The sequence below is a fragment of the Pseudochaenichthys georgianus genome, chromosome 7 (assembly GCF_902827115.2).
Source record: "Pseudochaenichthys georgianus chromosome 7, fPseGeo1.2, whole genome shotgun sequence".
Classification (NCBI taxonomy): domain Eukaryota; kingdom Metazoa; phylum Chordata; class Actinopteri; order Perciformes; family Channichthyidae; genus Pseudochaenichthys; species Pseudochaenichthys georgianus.
This window is the reverse complement of record NC_047509.1, coordinates 29,847,466-29,866,825: the sequence shown is the minus strand read 5'-3', so window position 1 is coordinate 29,866,825 and position 19,360 is coordinate 29,847,466. Positions and strand designations below refer to the sequence as shown.

Sequence of the window (19,360 nt, the reverse complement as noted above, 5' to 3'; positions counted from 1 at the left end):
GTCCTGAAACCACAGACGAGCAATAGATATGTAACTCTGCCAATCATTGTGTTGTTTTTGCTACAATTCTACAGATACATGAACACAACCCAACCCAACATGTACATGCATGAAAACAACCAGTCCTCAACTAGAACACATCCTGCCGCAAGTCTAAATCATACCCTGTACATTATTAGTCAGCACTTTGAACACACCTACACAGGCTATTATTATTAAAAGTAACCAACACAATAGTCCAGGCATACCATAGGAAATGACTAGGACAGATTAATGTTGGTTATGTAATAGGGAAATGTCAAATTGCATTGCAGCTGTCAGAATGGGCATACAGGTGGCCACTATGGTATTGTTTGACTTATTTAAATGCTATGGGAAGAAAAGGTACAGTCAGGATTTATTTCAGAGAATGATTCAATCAGATTCCAAAGTGTGTCCACGCCCCCTGGCCCAACTGTTTCTGCAGTATAGGAAATAAATGGTCTGAAAGTATACACTGCAGCAATTTTCACGGGGATTGGCAATTTTTCCGGTAATAAAACCTTATGCCATAGGTTTAAACATAATTTAAATACTTTACAAAAACATCCACTCCAACAGTGCGGCTTTCATTTATCTTGGTTCAGTTACTTTAATTGACCCCTGCTCTGCACATTTCCTGCTACTCCTTAAAGTGGCAACACACTGTAAATGCCTTTTATGCTTGTTTCTTTGTCACCCGTTGCTTGCGAGTACTATTATTTGCAATTATATTAGAATTAAGCTGTTTTCGTTCAAGTGTTCAATACATTTTCTACTTAACTGAGGTTAAGTGAATTCAAATGTGACCTTATGGGAGAGCACAGATCATGGCCAAATTGTCAGGAGAAGCCTCGAAATGTCTAAAACAAAAAGGTTACATCATATATTATTACACAAAAGGCACTGAATACCAGCTGAGGTATTTCCAACATTTCTTATGCAAAATGCACTCATAAGGCCATCGATCAATATATCTCCATACTGTACCGGCAGCTCTGTACCTTGTCATGCCTAATCTGACACTCATGAGTGAGACCCTCCACCCCATGTGACGTGAGGCACTCGCGCACATGACATATCTGGCTTTAAAATGACGTCACGGCAGCGTGCAACTCAACGGGCAGGTCGTTCGTCAGTCTGAAGAGAAGAGGAGCAGCAGGAGACGGAGCAGCCTCCTCTCCTCTCCCTTGACAAACTGTCATTCCCCCTCTCTCGAACTCCTCGGAAACAACTCTCAACCTCCAGGATTCTTCTTCGGCGTTTATCCTCGTCCTTTTTTCAGTTGCACCTAATTCTTCCTTTTCATTATTTTTTTTAACTTTGTCTTCCCCCTCTTCACGCTGAACACCCCCCTCCATTGATGTGAATAGATAATGAGGACCCCCTACCAGCGGTGACTTGTCGTATCCTTCAAAAAGCGAGCATCCTCATCTTCCGCCCCCTAATTTTTTGGATGTTTTCAACAATGTAGGAGAAGCTGTCATTTCAGCAACGAGGATGCCAACTACATGCCTTGTTTTTCCTCTCCACACCTTACATCTTTACATTCAACTAGGGGATATGAAAGATTTTCGTGAAGGCAAAGTTTGAGGGTACCTCTGTCGGTTTCCCGCTCACCTGACCGCGTGAACCCCTCGCTGTCTATCGCCAACAGAACAATTGACGAGCAATTTAAAATACTTATTGTTCTGCCGATGTGAGTGGGATTTGGCAGCGTTATTGGAGGAATTTCGTGTGCGCAACGTTGAAGGATATGGCTTAAAATAATGGTTGCGTTACTGACAGCCGGAGTACGATCCGTCACTTGAGTGTTTTAACAGCTATTGTCGACTTTGGAGGAAACCCATCTAAATGGGAGGATACCTGGAAGACTGAGTCGGATTCGGCAATCGAGAAAAATGTGGATAAAACGGAGTCTTGGGTGCAGGTAAGAAATGAACGTTATTAGTAATTACAGTGCAATTTTGGGAAAACGAAATCTGTGCACGGGGTTTTGTGATGTTTCACATTTGAAGCCAGTGTTCGACAACATGTTGTCTCAGTTTTCAATATACGCACACTGCAAGTTATAAGAGTCTGCTGGAATTGGTTATATCAAAAGGTCCGTACAAAACATGCAAACGTAGGTTCTCTTGCATTAAAGTTATTTAGATACACCGATTTGTTTCCGTTGTGTTGTTGACACTAAATAATTATAAGGCGACGGCTGAACGTGCATATGTTTTATGATGTTTCAAAGCAAGAATATGATCTAAAACTTCACGTCCTCCACGCTAGGGGTCGCCAACAGTACGGCGCAAGCGACACGCATACACTCACAGACAAACGCGGACGCGCTCCAAAACACACGTGTCCTCACGCACGCACATTCACAGCCAGCCTCAAGGTAAGGTCTGGCAGCTCCTCCTCACTTGTGAGAACAAACACATGCACGCGCTCTCCCAGGAATGCGCAATTAATGAGGTAATTAGTAGTAGAAAAGATGCATTAATTTTGGGGAGGCAGTAGCTCTGTCTGTAGGAACTTGGCTTGGGGTTTAGGTTCTATAAAACCAATACTGCTGAGGTGCCCCTGAGCATGGCACTGAACCCCACACTGCTTTCCGGGCAGATGAATATAATAGTTACTAATTGTAGGATATTAAAATGCATTATCTTTTTTTATTGTTAATGTCCTTGCTGTTAAAAATAAAAAAATATTTCTGATACATTTTGGCTTTGAAGTCTTATAAATATGGAAGTTGTCAGTTTAAGTATTGTGCTTAAGGATGGAGATGTAAGCTTTACACAACATGTAATCACAATTGGCTACCTGTATACTTCTCTTCCTGTTATAACCCTTTACAAGCCATAGGACGTAATAAAAACTCTTTGTTTTTTATGATACATAAATAAATATCCCTAAACTGAAGCAGTATTGAGACCAGTTCACTGGCTCAGTTAGGGGCGTCTGCTAACAAAAGCTAAAAATGGTCTCCTTCATTTGCCGTAAAATAGTAATGACACACTGTGAAATGAGTCCTAACCTGCCAGAGGTGGGATTGCACCACCTGTGGCTCCTAATTCCAGCCCATTTTCAGCCGTTTCGTTTATTATGCATGACACACACTGTACGTCTTAGGGCTGACCTCACAGGCTAATGGCAATAGACGGCGTATACGGAGCAGTTGCATAAGATGATGAAATGAAATGCATTAATGTTCCATATCTCCAGACGGAATCGGTCCGAGGCAGAGAGACAGCAATTTCCAGTTTCAGAAATGTCCCCGTCGCTCGCTGTCATGATGTGGAATGTCAAAGTGGGATGTGGGGTGAACAGGAACTGCTATTGTGGACTTCTTGTAGTAATTCCCATTGCTCCAGATTATTGTGTGTGTCCTTACAGGCTAAAAGCTTGTATTGTGTGTGATTGTCATGTATTATTATTATAGTGATGGCATATTTGTTTCTTAAGTGTTTGGGATAAAGCCTTGCTTCCCAGTTGTGTTGAACATTATTATTTTCTTTTTTTTGGTATATATATGTGCAGTGAGCATGTGCACAGAAAGCTTCTGTACCTGTTGGAACAGACAGAGAACAAACCACCTACAGAAGCTCGAGCTGTGGGCGTTCAGTAAATGTAACAGCTCTGACTTTAGCAAACCCAGAGAGAGGAAAGGATGGATGGATGGATAGATTCCAAGCTATATTAAAACCAAACATTTTAGATGGCCACTGTAGTTACTTTTTATGTAATGTGGTCTCATGAAGACGACTTAAATACATCGGTTTGTTGTAATATCGTCGTTTATTGACTTGAGTGTGATGGTATGATGATGTCATTCACACTAATAACTGAAAACAAATTGTAGTTAACTTTTAGATTTTGATAATGACGTTTTTTCTCTAGTGTAGGGCTGTGGATCACAGTTAAGTGTTATTAAGTGTTGATTTTATTTTTCATACATTTGCCATAACATATTATATAGATATTAAATATATTTCATAGGTTGTGGACTATTAAGGACATTACATATATTAACTTAATTATGTCGTTCAAATAATAAATGTATTGTATAGTTAAAAATGTCTATGCCATAACTTCCCATTATTTTAAGTTTATGTCTTTAAATGTAGTTAAAGCAACAGAAATAAGGTGCAAATCTGGAAGTTTGTAAATCTGGAATTAATGAGTGTATTGCACTATTGCCTTATTAATTACATGAATCAATATTGAACATCTGGATTGATTAGTTTTACTTCTATTGACTGAATCACGTGTTTTGTGTGCACTTGAAATACGTTTGTAACGACGAAGCACAGTTGCTTGTTGAAAACGTTTGGAGCATCAGACACGAAGTACAAATCTAGAGTCAGTACTAACATTGGCAAGGTGCTTTATCCCAATTAAACACACACCACTAACACGTTGGCAACGGCAACGGCAAGAGGTTTGTTCAGTGGCTTGAATAGTGTGCTTAGTTGAATTCTCCCTATTAACTAACAAAGCACACCACTATTACTCAGGATGCTAATGGAAAGACAACAGTGGCAGTAGGAAGATTCATCACACCAACAATGTCCTGTTAAATACAAGCCACTTAAACGTGTGACTTTCCACTCGTAGCAATAGGTTTGTCAAGTTTCATGTATATCTGAAATGAGATCCATTTAGTTCCTTAACATTCCCAAACGAAGTGTATCTCGGGGCTCAATCTTTCATGAATGGCACACAGTTTTAAGTTTTCCATGGAGAGCTCTCGTACTGCTGAGGCACGGGAGATGCTATCGGTACACTGCAGCTGCTAAATATTACCAGTGGAGACACCATGCCATTAACCCTTAGATGCACGAGTGACTGGACCCTACACTCGTCCATAAGTGGGTCAAAAAGGACCCGTATTAGAATAATATGTGTTTTTATGCCATTTTTGTCATTTTGGTTAAGAAAAATCACTTGTATAATATTTAGTACTATATTTCGGTTCACCCTAGAGATATTTTATATTTAATCTTTCACTATAAAACCCGTTTTGAACATAATTGATGCAAAGATATCCGCTGAGACCCTCACAGTATTCCAGTCCCTTTTCAAAACTCATCTCTGCTCCTCTTGTCTACTCATCATAGCCCAACCCCCATCAATCCATGCCGATCGATCAAGGTTGATAGTCCTATACCCCCCACCCTAACCTTCCCTTATATTGTAAAGCGATGTTGAGTCCTTGAAAAGCCCTATACAAATATAATGTATTATTATTGTTATTATTATACTGACTAGGGATGCACGATATTGGTTTTTGGAAACCGATACCGATAACTTACTGCTTCTCAAGACCGATACCGATAACCGATAATAATATAATATATATATATATTAAATGTACCTGTAGTTTTTGCACACCTGGTGGTAAAATAAAGACTAGTAGTGAGCAAATGACATGAGCATTACTACTATGAACAAAACAAAGCCAAGAACAGTTTTGACTCTTCAAAGTGACCATATTTATTTTCCCAAATAAATATAATTGAGTATTTTTTTGAGTATTGCCTTTTTCAAAAGCCTCGTCGATAGGTACAAGCCCCGGTGCCTTTGCAGCTGGCTTTGGATTCGCCGCTAGTTTAGCAGCGCAGGCGTCTTCGTACGCTGTTAACACACCATCGTAGCGATGGCGATGTTTCAGGTGACTAATCAGGTTGGAACTATTATAGCTCGTTGCCTTTTTCCCTCCTCGTGGAACTTCTGCATTGCATTTGTTAATACAAATAGCAAGCAAACTATCTAACTCTGAAACTTTGAAATAGTCCCATACTACCGACGACATGTTTGTTTACTGTCCTGGCTTCACGGCCGCACACCATTTACGTCACAGCCAGGCATGAGAAGGGAGCGCTGGATTTGTGAAAAACTCCCCTCTTCCTAAACCACTAATACCACAGTACTGGCAACACGGGAGGAGCCGAGTGAAAAACAAGCGCCCTTCATCCCAATCCACCCACACCGCAGGATTTTTTTCTTTTTTTTTACCCAAAAAATATATTGTATATTATCGGGGCTATTAATACTTTTATCGGGTTTATCGGGATGACGTCATAATTCCTAATATCGGACCGATAATTATCGGGCCAATGATTATCGTGCACCACTAATACTGACAGGTATCAGATCTTGCTGTGTAAAATAATCTTCCTGAGAGGTGTCACTTGTGATGTAGTCTGTGTGGTCTCCAGTGGATGTAGTCCTGACAGCAACAGGTGATAATAATCAAAGGTTCCCATAGGATTCCATAGAAAATGCATGCGGGTATAGAAGCTTGGGGTAGTAATACAAAAACTACAATTTCTTAAAATATAAATAAAAAATTTGAATGGCATGCTATCCAAAACATGTTTTTTGAGGAATAGCTGGAATGTGAAATGATAAAAAAAATGTAATTACAAAGATACTTCAAGAAAACCACCTCACCGGGTCCAAAAGACCCACTTATGGATCTAAGGGTTAAGGAGGGCTTCATTTTCCAGTTTTCCCTTGCTTACGAAGACAGGATTGTTAAGTACAAGTGACTTCTCCTGAACAGGTCTAGTTTTCATGGCCTGAATACATTCTTGCAATTAATGGAGATAGGGTAACGGAGATATGTCAAGTGATTGGAAGTATGGTTCAAAATGTGTCGGAATGTATGTGTATTGATGCCTGCAGATTATTATATGATTAGTATTCTGTTTTATCCGTGCTAAAAAGAAAGTATTTCTTTTGGAGTAATAGTCTAACTCTAATTATGTCTCTGCCTTAATGAAGCAGGGTACCTACCTGATATATTATACTCTACACTAGGGCTGCTCAATTAATCGTATTTGAATCGCAATTACGATTTTGGCTTGCAACGATTATGAAAACAACATAATCGAAATAAAACGATTATTTATTTGTAAACAATTTTTAAAACATTTTGTATAGGTTTTTCAGTTGAATTATACTTAAAGTTCAGCATAATCAACTGTTAAAAACATACTGTTCACATTTTTTTTTCAATAAATGGATGTTTTCACAGTAAATGGATAATCGTTTTTAATAATCGTGAATTATTGACCCAAATAATCGAGATTATGATTTTTGCCATAATCGAGCAGCCCTACACTCTGAGGTGTTTTCTCCTTGCTCTTGCACAACATCATCAGTCTAGAACGGCTCAGGGTGCATGACCAGCAGTCGGCTACCGAGAACTCCACGGTTTAACGTGGCAATACTGTGGAAGGGTCCATGAGATATTCACATATTTCTGTGATTTAGGTGCTATCTTAATAGCCTCTATGAGAGTTATTAACTGGGCCTCTCTGGAGCGTGATTAACCTAATTTGCAGTGAAATAGGCTGTGTTGCTTCTCTGAGATCCTATCCTCTGGAGATGTGTGTGTCTGTGTGAGTGTGTGTGCATGTGGTAAACACCCTGTGCTCAGCAGTCTGTTAAATCCAGGAGGAACAGAACAGGTTGTCCCTGTGAAATAGTGTAAAAAAACAGAGCAGACAAAGACGCCGGTTCATTTGAGCCATATCTGAAATACAGACGAGAGATAAAGACAAGTGAAAATGAGAGAAACTTGGACCGGGGTGAACCATAAATGTCTCGTCGTTGACTGGCATAGCAATTAGTAGAGACGAGACATAGGCAGAATTGGACCATTACTGCATTGTAAAGTTAATTTCCCTCCATGGCATATAACTGCATAGTAAATGCTGAAAATTAAAGGACTGGAGTTCAACTCATATAGCTTTTGGAAAACTAATAACACTAAAATACTAGAATTAATGCGCTGTTGGTCAAAGTTGTTTTATGAATACTAGATAACAAGGATTAAATTACTTTTGGACCCTGTGAAACAGGATATTAACCTTCATTTGACATTAAATCCCTCCATTAAAAACAAATTGTTGAACAGAAGTTGGCTTACAGATTTGAGAAGAGATGGTTGTTACATTACATTACAATGCATTTAGCTGATGCTTTTATCCAAAGCGACGTACAATAGGTGCGTTCGACCAACAAAATACAAACTTGAAGAAAACAGAATCATAAAGTACATCAGGTTTCATAGAGCCAAAACATTTTAAGTGCTAACTAGGGTTGCCAGAAACTGACCATGATCAAAATCGATTAATCGGCTGCCCTGGCGAATAATAATCGATTATTCGACCCCCCCCTCGACCCCCCCCACGAAAAAAAAAAAAAAAAAAAAAGGGAAACAAAAAAAAATCAGACAAAAGGAATTCCGTTGTTTTCTTTACTGGAACATGTTTAACAGTACAACCAACAAACAAGCATGTCATCACAACGACGTGGCCTTGAAGTGAAGTTGGTAATGGCCGGCTGTGCTGCGTCTTTCTCTGTAACCTCTTTGGCGTGCTTCGCACTCAAATGCGAACGCATTGTTGAGGTTGAGCTGTGATAGACCAATGTCTGTTCATCTTTAGTGAGGGAGAGGGAGAAGGGGGGTGGGGGCGGGGTCGGTGTGTAGCGTGCTGCAGCAGCAGTCTGCTCTGCTCGCAGGCTTCCTCCAAGTTTACAGTAAAACAAACTGGTGGTGTGACCAATGGCCATTTACAATTATTAATACTATTACTATTATTAGCATATATATATGTATATATATTTTGGTTGAAACTAAGCCAGAAAAAAAAAAAAAACATAAATAATAAAAAAAAAAAAATAATAATAATGAAAAAATATATATAAATAAATCGATTTTTAAAAATAATATTCGATTATGGAAACTGTAACGAATATTCGAATAATCGCTGGCATCCCTATACTCAACTGGCTTTAGAGAAGCCAGTCCTTTATTAGTATATAAGTGCTTTGTTAATAGTTCTATCGCTCAAAGTGGAGTCGAAAGAGATGAGTTTTCAGTCTGCGCCGGAAGGTGTGTAAGCTTTCTGCTGTCCTGATGTCAATGGGGAGCTCATTCCACCATTTTGGTTGTTATATCATACATAGGGCTGCAACAAACGACTAATTTGATAGTCGATTAATCTATCGAGTAATGAAACGATTAATCGACTATTCTGACTATTATGCCTTGCACAATTTCTCAAACGCTCTTATTTAGCCATCAACTTTTAAATTTAGCTTGAGGTTGTTTTAGGCATGTGGAAACTAACAATGAAGACAATAAAGATGAATACTTGAATAAAAAATACATATTATTAAATTAACTAAACAAATTGTTGAACATTGCTTTTCATTTAAATTAAATAAATAATATTTCACATCAAAAGAAACAGTGTTTTAGCAAATAATAAATAATGTGATAACAGAATTGTAAACAGAATAGCTGAAACTTTAACAAACTAAATAACTCAGTTACCTCAAATCATTAAGCCATGTTTATATAATTGAGTTAACTCTGTGTGTTGCTGCTAGCATACATAACACCTGACGTGGAAACGTTACTCGTGGATGGGGCTACAGAGCTGCTAGAAAGACAGTCGAACCCGGTGCATTTCTCCGTCTGAATGTGGAGCACTTTTGCTAAATGTTTAGACAAATTGCTCGTGTTACCGCCCTTACATGCTAAACTCTTATTGCACTTTTGGCAACGAGCATCGAGACGGGTAAAGTTTAACCACACCTCGGAGCGGCGTTCTCTCCGCCACCTCCGCAGTGTGTTGCTACATGTAGCAGCCGCGTGTGTGTAAACGGCCCCGCCCCCTCCCACACAGACCAGGGAGAGAGATCTCGTCTGATCGAAAATACATCATAGACGCATTTGTTTGTCTTTTTGCATATTAGAAACGAGCTGGCCACACTAAGACTGCGATATAATGTTTTTGTAGCAATAATACATGACATATATTTTTTAAATGTCTCCAGTACCGATAACGTTGTAGCTTAACGGCGCGTACAACGCACGTGATGACGTCACCAACGAATCGACGACTGAATTAGTTGGCAACTAATTTGGTAATCGATTAAGTCGATTAGTTGTTGCACCCCTAATCATACATATCAGTTTTTTTTCATACCCATATTTTATTCCATTTTAATGTAAATACTGCTATATTTAATTGCAATATGTTTTATTATGTTGTAATGTTATTATAGTTTTCTTAAAATAGATTTTTTTTTACTTTTATGTATGTCCAAGTCAAATTCCTCGTACGTGTGAACCTACCTGGTAATAAACCCGTTTCTGATTCTGACATCACTTATCAACTAGGGGTGCAACAACTTATCGACTTAATCGATTAAAATCGATTACCAAATTAGTTGCCAACTAATTCAGTCGTCGATTTGTTGGTGACGTCATCACGTGCGTTTTACGTGCCGTTAAACTACAACGTTATTGGTACTGGAGACATTTAAAAAATATATGTCATGTATTATTGATAAAAAACATTATATCGCAGTCTTAGTGTGGCCAGCTCGTTTATAATATGTAAAAAGACAAACAAATGCGTCTATGATGTATTTTCGATCAGACGAGATCTCTCTCCCTGGTCTGTGTGGGAGGGGGTGGGGCAGTTTACACACACGCGGCTGCTACATGCAGCAACACACTGTGGAGATGGCGGAGAGAACGCCCAGTGTGAGAAAAAGTTTTTAGAGAGTACTTGTTCATGGACAAGTGAGTTTGGCAATTTACTTGTCCGAATACATTTTTCACTTGTCCAGAATTGACAAAAATTGGGGCCACTGGAATCTTCTTCTTCGTCATCGTATTTTTTACATTTTCCCACGGTTTTTACAACACCGCTAACGTAAGTGAGCGGTAAGATTTTACTGCATCACACATAGGGTTGGGTATCGTTTGGATTTGAATGATTCCGGTTCTGCTTTTCGATTCCGGTTATTTTTGTTTCTCGATTCCGGTTCTTTGAGAGGGTAAATAAGTCCCATGACTGGGAGAAAAATATATTTATGAAAACATTAAGTCAAATCTGTATTCCTATTTACAAATCACTTCATACTGTTTCATTTCTTACGGTTATTGAATACAATTATATAAAAATAATCTCTGCATTGTTTAGTTAGTTCTAAGTGGTGCAGTTTGAGAATGTACAAAGACTCCAGCTCATTAAAAACTCTGCAGCTAGACTACTAACGAATACCAAAAGGAGGGAACACATTAGTCCTGTCTTAGCTACTCTACACTGGCTTCCTGTAACTTTTAGAATTGATTTGAAGGTGCTTCTCCTCATATACAAAGCTCTAAATGGACAAGGACCCAGCTACATTGCTGACTCTCTAATGAACTACACACCTGCCAGAACACTGCAATTATCAGATGCAGGTCTATTAGAGGTCACCAGAAAGAGTCATAAGAAGATCGGTGATGCAGCCTTTGTAAACTACGCCCCAAAACTGTGGAACATGTTACCCAACAATATTAGGGAAGCCAATACATTAGGCATTTTTAAAAGGCTTAATCTCTTTACCAAAGCATTTTACTGATTTTACACTATTATACTGCACTATTCTCTGTGATTGACATTGCACTATTTCTCTATGTTTTATTCCCCATGTTTTTATTTTTAATTATTTTATCCCACTTTATGCTTTGCTGCTTGTTTTACACTGATGTTATGTCTTATTTTTTACTGATGTAAAGCACATTGAACTGCAATCCCCTGTATGAAAGGTGCTATACAAATAAAGTTATTATTATTATTATTATATTTATAGCCTATCCTAGCGCATTTCTACAACTCAAAGACACTTGCACGCTTACACATGTCCTGCAATACACATGCTGGCAGCTGCCCAGCTACTCACTGTTTGTAAAAGTTAATAAATAGTATAAATAGCATTTCAATAATTTACTTTCTATACCCTGCTTCATAAACAATACTGACATTCCTGTGCTCCTCCGAGTCTGGGGGTCCAGGGATGTGAGGACAGCGCGAGGACACAGACAGGGAGGCTGCTTCACTTCATAAAGGAAATGGTGGTCAATATTAACAACACAGGAGCTAAAACGCTTAATAACCTTCATTACGTGTTAGAGACAGAACATAAGAAAGTTTGACAAAGATGAGGCTGTTAAACGGGCAGCGGATCCGCTGTGTGTAGAAAGAGAGAGAGACGCTGAGCTGCACCGTGCAGCGATCAGCTGATACGGAGCATAGAGAGAGAGCTGCTGTCCGCGGGGCTCGGCCTCGCCTCCTGTCCTCACAACTCTTATTAATCCCGGGACCGGACAATTGTTATTTGTTCCTACTCGGAACCGAGTTTTGCTTCCCAACCCTGCCACTGTGCTACACTTCCCGCCCTGCCCCCGTCTAACTGTACAGAAAGCGGCGAGATGCATTTCCTTATGAATCGACAAGCAGAACCGAAACTAACATTTCTAAACGAACAATGGCGGACACGGACAATTTGCGAATGAGTTCTGCCTTTTGTAAACTGAATTTATCAATCATTTGTCAATAAATCGGGGCGAAAAACGTCACTTGTCCGCCGGACAAGTCAATTGAAAGATCTACTTGTCCGATATTGTAAACAACACGTCCCGGACGGTGGGATGTGTACTTTTTCGCACACTGACGCCGCTCCGAGGTGTGGTTAAACTTTACCCGTCTCGATGCTCGTTGCCAAAAGTGCAATAAGAGTTTAGCATGTAAGGGCGGTAACACGAGCAATCTGTCTAAACATTTAGCAAAAGTGCTCCACATTCAGACGGAGAAATGCACCGGGTTCGACTGTCTTTCTAGCAGCTCTGTAGCCCCGTCCACGAGTAACGTTTCCACGTCAGGTGTTATGTATGCTAGCAGCAACACACAGAGTTAACTACATTATACAAACATGGGTTAATGATTAGAGGTAACTGAATTAGTTAGTTTGTTAAAGTTTCAGCTATTCTGTTTACAATTCTGTTATCACATTATTTATTATTTGCTAAAACACTGTTGTTTCTTTTGATGTGACATATTATTTATTTAATTTAAATGAAAAGCAATGATCATTTTGTAAACAATGTGTTTAGTTAATTTAATAATGTATTTTTGAATCAAGTATTAATCTTTATTGTCTTCATTGTTAGTTTCCACATGCCTAAAACAACCTCAAACTAAATCTAAAAGTTGATGGCTAAATAAGAGCGTTTGAGAAATTGTGCAAGGCATAATAGTCCGAATAGTCGATTAATCGTTTCATTAATCGATAGATTAATCGACTATCAAATTAGTCGTTTGTTGCAGCCCTATTATCAACCTACAGTAGAGGCTGGACAACGGTGGCAACACATATTTTATCCCACACAAGAAAGGCCATCTTACAAAAATCTATCTTGTTTCAAAGCCACCAGACTACTGCGAAAAAAAGTAATTATATATTTCAGAACAAGGGAGTTGCTGGTCTACCGCTGCTCCCAGTTCTTTGTCAATGGAGTCTGGTGGCTGTGGTGGAGCATAGATAGATATAATGACTTCACTTCAGACCGCAAATTCAAGCTCCCTTGAAAACGCCATCACCCTCAGTCTGATTGGGTTTAATGACCATCCTGTCCAGTTTGGGCTACACAAGAAACAGTGTGTGTTCCCATTGCACTGAAACACATCCATCCCACAGAGTGAAGGAACTAACGGCACACAGCTCAAACTTGATTTATGTAGTTGGCTTTTGCCGGATCAATACTGCCGCTACAAAGGATCAGATGTATCCGTCATCGCCCTTCCCACTAACTGGACTTCTCCAGGCTCGGGGGGCACCTCTCAGCGGGCCACTTCCAACTAAAAGACTTCAGAGATGAACACAAGAAAGCCCCCCCACACTTTTTTCTTGTTGCCATTCAGTGGTAATTGACGTGTGTTGAGCAATAGGCCGGAATACACATTTTCACAGAGAGGGTGTGAGTTGATTGGGGCATTGTCCTGCATTTCTGGTCACTTATTTCTCTCCCCATTCCCATGCTCTTTACAGCCCTGCTTATCTTTCTGTGCATGTGGGTCATGCACACTGTAGTGGAGGATATTGTGCAGTGGGAGTAATTAATGGGATGATGCAATGCCCTTGGCTGTTGCATCTTAGACCCTCTAAAACCACACACAAATACACACTCCACCCACCCCACTGACAGCAGGGGCCTGAGGCGTTATGTATTCGGTTTGTCCGTCCGTCCATCTGCCCTGCAGCCCCTCCGTCTGTCTGTCCCGGACTTGTGATGTTTCAGGAACGCAATTAGGACATTTCTTTACATTTGGCATAAACATCAAATTAGCCTCAGGGATGATCTAATTAAAATGTGGTGGTCAGAGGTCACTGTTACCTTAAAAAGTGATTTGGTTCAGAACACAGATATGCAACAATTATTCCTACACTACTAGTACTACCTATAACCATACTGATATTAAACAACAAACCAAAAGTCTGGGATTCATATGCTAAATATGACTATTTTAAACACATTTCTGGACATTTTTGACAGACATGAATGCAAAGTGCAATGTGACCAATTGGCGAAAGCATTCACACATATGCAGTTATTACGTGTTTTGGTTTGTTTCCAACTATGAATTATGATTAGAACTAAGAAATGCAACAATGTCTACAAGCTCCCTCAGCTGAGCCTTACTGATATTGTGTGTGTGTGTGTGTTTGTGTGTGTGTGTGCATGTATTAGGGATGGGAACGATTAATCGAATATTTGAATATTCGAAATTATTCAGATATTCGAATAATTATTCATGTATTCGAATATGAGTTATGAATATTTTTATATAAAAAAAAAAAATGTATTAATTTTTTTTTTTGGGAGTGATGCCTAAGTTGATTACATATTATCAAATTGAATAATTCAATGTGTATATATATACGACTGTGCCATAGCTAAATGTGTTAGGTGACGCCTAGAGATGTCCCGATCCGATCACGTGATTTAAAAAAAATCGGGGATCGGGAGAAAAAAATCGGCGATCGGGATTCTTTTTTTTTTTTTTTTTTTATAAAATATTTTTCTTTTATTTAATGTTACAAAACAAAAATGACCATGTTCACGTCTTAAAGTCATCCTGAGGACTTAGTTTTGGTTTAAAATTACACAACATCATGTATGTGTTGCTTTCTTTGGGCTTGTTTTCAGACCTGGTTGCTTATTTCTCTCAAATCTGGCAACAGAGTGGGCGCAGTGTCTAATAGTAGCAGCAAGCTAACGAGAGGCTACGTTCAGCTGGTGACTCGGGAGTCGGGACAGAGAAAATGTCAGGAGTTTGGAAGTATTATAAAATTGAAAGCGAAGGCAGTGTAACAGCCAGATGCAATGTTTGCAAGGCAGAGGTTCCGCGTGGTGGAAAGAACAGAGCTACGTTCAACACGACCAATCTAATACGCTACCTGAGAAACAAACACCAACAACAACACGGCGAGTACACAGCGGCCAATCAGGTAACGGCATTGAAACAATCGACACTTTCAGGGACTTTTAAAAGGAAAGAGAAACTGCCCCAGAACAGTAAAAAGGCCAACACAATAACAGCCAAGATAGCTGAATTCATCGCGTTGGATGACCAGCCGTTATCTGTTACCTTTTTTTTCTCTTAATGCATTGCATAAAGATCGGATCGGGAAAAATCGGTATCGGCAGATTGTCAAAATCAAATGATCGGAATCGGATCGGGAGCAAAAAAAGGTGATCGGGACATCCCTAGTGACGTCTTAAGGTGTGTTTTGCTCCTCTCACCGGTCCCTCGACCTGCAGGTGCTGATCTCTCTCTCTCTCGTGTACGGTTATACTTCACTCGCGTTTATGTCCAAATCCATCAGATCTAGCTAGTTCTAGCCAATGATATGGCTGCTGCCCCTCCCTACACGCAGATCACGCAGACTCAAACCTCATCTTAGGCCCAAATGTGGCGCAAATGAGCTCCGCAGCCGTTGCAAGGTTCCGGCGCTAACACTTCATGTGCGTGCTCCCCCGCCCCCTGTCAACACTCGCGACACATGAGTGGCCAGCCTAAACAACAATAAGCGCTGCTTGGCAACCGCGTGTGGCGGCAAAGTACATAGACATTTTGACTGGAGAGATTTAGTTTTGCCGGTATTCAACATATTTTACCATAGTCCGGTAATTATTTACACTCCAAGAAGAGTCCGACACAACAGACATGGCGTCAAAAAGGAGTAATGTGTGGAAATATTTCGACCAGGTTAGTGAGTGCGGTGTAGAGGTCAAACTATGCCAAATTAAACTTATATATACATGCTATACCTTGCTATAACCTCCGTTCCAGCTGAGAGGGTCTTCTCTACAGCTGGCCTGATTGTGAATCGCCTCCACACATGAAAGCTGTAGGCCTATAGCTGTCAAACTGTGATCACCAGTTCAATACATTTGACAAATTCGACTTGGTTTCTACACTTATTTGAACATGTATGTATTTATTTCCAAAAATTATTGAAAAAAAATTGGGCAAAAAGAAAAGTTACAAAAAAAGTTAAAACAATTTTTTTTACCCAATTTTTTTTTTATAGGATATGTACATTTCGGTTACCGGTTAACCGTTTTTTGGGGGGTCGAATATTCGAATATACATTTGCTTTCAAATTCCCATCCCTAGCGTGTGTGTGTGTGTAGTAGGGATGCACGATATTGGTTTTTTGAAACCGATACCGATAACTTCCTGCTTCTCAAGACCGATACCGATAACCGATAATAATATAATATATATATATATTAAATGTACCTGTAGTTTTTGCACACCTGGTGGTAAAAAAAGACTAGTAGTGAGCAAATGACATGAGCATTACTACTATGAACAAAACAAAGCCAAGAACAGTTTTGACTCTTCAAAGTGACCATATTTATTTTCCCAAATAAAGTTCTTGCCTTTTTCAAAAGCCTCGTCGATAGGTAAAAGCCCCGGTGCCTTTGCAGCTGGCTTTGGATTCACCGCTATTTTAGCAGCGCAGGCGTCTTCGTACGCTTTTAACACACCATCGTAGCGATGGCGATGTTTCAGGTGACTAATCAGGTTGGACGTATTATAGCTTGTTGCCTTTTTCCCTCCTCGTGGAACTTCTGCATTGCATTTGTTAATACAAATAGCAAGCAAACTATCTAACTCTGAAACTTTGAAATAGTCCCATACTACCGACGACATGTTTGTTTACTGTCCTGGCTTCACGGCCGCACACCATTTACGTCACAGCCAGGCATGAGTTAGGGAGTGCTGGATTTGTGAAAAACTCCCCTCTTCCTAAACCACTAATACCACAGTACTGGAAAAACGGGAGGAGCCGAGTGAAAAACAAGCGCCCCTCATCCCAATCCACCCACACCGCAGTATTTTTTTCACCCAAAAAATATATTGTATATTATCGGGGCTATTAATACTTTTATCGGGTTTATCGGGATGACGTCATAATTCCTAATATCGGACCGATAATTATCAGGCCGATAATTACCGTACACCACTAGTGTGTAGTGCTGCATACCTGGACTCACATTCAGGTTCAGGTCCGGACTCAAGTCCAGAGGTTCAGGTTCAGGTCCGGACTTATAAGTCCGGACCTGAACCTGTAACTAACCTGTAACTAAAGTGAACTTATTGTGAGCTAATTATCAATTGAAAATTAACTCATAATCAACTCAAATTCAAACTCGTCAGGTTTATTGTGCTCCCTTCCAACTTGTGTCTACATTTCTCTACAAAGTACAAATGTAAAAAAAAAAACTTTTTGCCACTTAGTCTACAAATGACTTATGAAAGCAACTACAGTGAACTACTACAAAGTTCAAACATTTATTTCATTTACCAAACTAAAGTAACCAAACAGTCCCTCAGCTGACTGAGCCTAAATCCCTAAAACGTTGCTGAAAGGTAGAGTGTAGAGTAGACTATACGCATTACACTGTTACACACCTACTATACAGTATAGGCTACACTGTAGTGACTGTACAGTCAGAGTGTACTGTACTGTCTGTACACCATGTATTTTCTATAACTCTACATGTGTACATTATACAGTACATACTAGGGCTATGCAATTAATCGTATTTTAATCGCGATTACGATTATGGCTTGCGACGATTATGAAAACAGCATAATTGACAAAATACGATTATTTTGCTGGGTGCGCTTTCGCCCCTCCCTAAAAGCCCACTCGGCCACGTGCGAGTGACATGTGTTGTGAGTGTTCAGCGCGAGCGAAGATGTCAGAACAAGAGCAGCAACTCGTTAAAAAGAAGGGTAAAACTATTTCCACTATTTGCAAGTACTTTGTCTTTACAATAAAAAAAAAAATTAAAAACCTTTATTTATCCAGGTAAAATCCCATTGAGATCAATGATCTCTTTTTCAAGGGAGACCTGGAGATACATTTCACATCGCTAAAGATATGTGCCCAGTTAGCACTGTTAGCAACCAGGGCTTTAAGCAACTTGTCAACACGTTGGACAAGCATTACGCGATGCCGTCTCGGTATTATTTCAGCAGGTCTGCGCTGCCTGCACTATATGACAAATGCCGTGGGGAAGTTGAGAGAGATGTGGCTTCAGCTGACTACTTTGCTACCACAACATACCTATGGTCTAGCCCAGGGGTGCCCAACCAGTCGATCGCGAGATGTGTCTAAAAATAGAACAACAATAATCGTTTTATCGTTAATGTCCTGTAACATAATCTTCCTGTGCCAGAATAATGCACTTGAACGCATCAAAGCTTTGTGATTGGCCGGCGTCACCCCATGTGTCGGGGCGTGGCTGAGGGTCTTCAGTACAGGTGGCAATATTGTCACCTGCCTGCGCTCATCTCTGAAACCAGACCATGTCAACAGGCTGGTGTTTCTTGCAAAAAATCTTTAAGAGATGACATGAGCAGCCCTACCAGCATTTGCCATGGTGGCCTAAACATTTTTATTTGATCTTAAATTGTAGTTCAACATTTATTTCCTGTTACTTCTGGACCATGACGGTTGGCCAGCCTTCAACGTTTAACTGAGTGGAATATGTTGAATATGTTTTACCAAAATGTTGGCTATATGTTAAGGAGTTTTCAGTAGGTTGTGACAGTGCACTGCATCATATTTGATTTAATTTATTTTGGTCTAATTTATTTTTATTTATCATATTAATAATATATGTTTAGTATGGTTTTGGAAGTGCGCTCCAATATATTTGTTGATCTTGTTTATTGGTAAAATATTATTTGTTTTAAAGTTCAATAAATGGTCAATGAATAATCGTCAAAATAATCGTGATATCAATTATTGACCCAAATAATCGTGATTATGATTTTTGCCATAATCGCACAGCCCTAGTACATACTACATACATAGTGATGTACATACTGTTAGAAATTAAAATCAATGTTGATATGGCGTAATTTTGAATTAAATCCACTATTTAATCCGTTTTATTCTGAAAAAAACG

The 19,360-nt window shown here is 39.5% G+C and overlaps 1 protein-coding gene across 2 annotated transcripts in view; it reads left to right on the top strand.

The window, feature by feature from the left end:
• Window positions 1-1,182: 1,182 nt before the first annotated feature.
• Window positions 1,183-19,360, top strand: part of ajap1 (adherens junctions associated protein 1) — a 90,738-nt gene continuing 72,560 nt past the window's right edge. The window contains exon 1 of one of the 2 annotated variants that reach the window (XM_034086144.1): window positions 1,183-1,948. In XM_034086144.1, the coding sequence (XP_033942035.1) occupies window positions 1,920-1,948 (29 nt within the window). In that variant the 5' untranslated portion in view covers window positions 1,183-1,919. The remainder of the gene's footprint in view (window positions 1,949-19,360) is intronic. The other variant, XM_071203828.1, reaches the window with a different exon arrangement.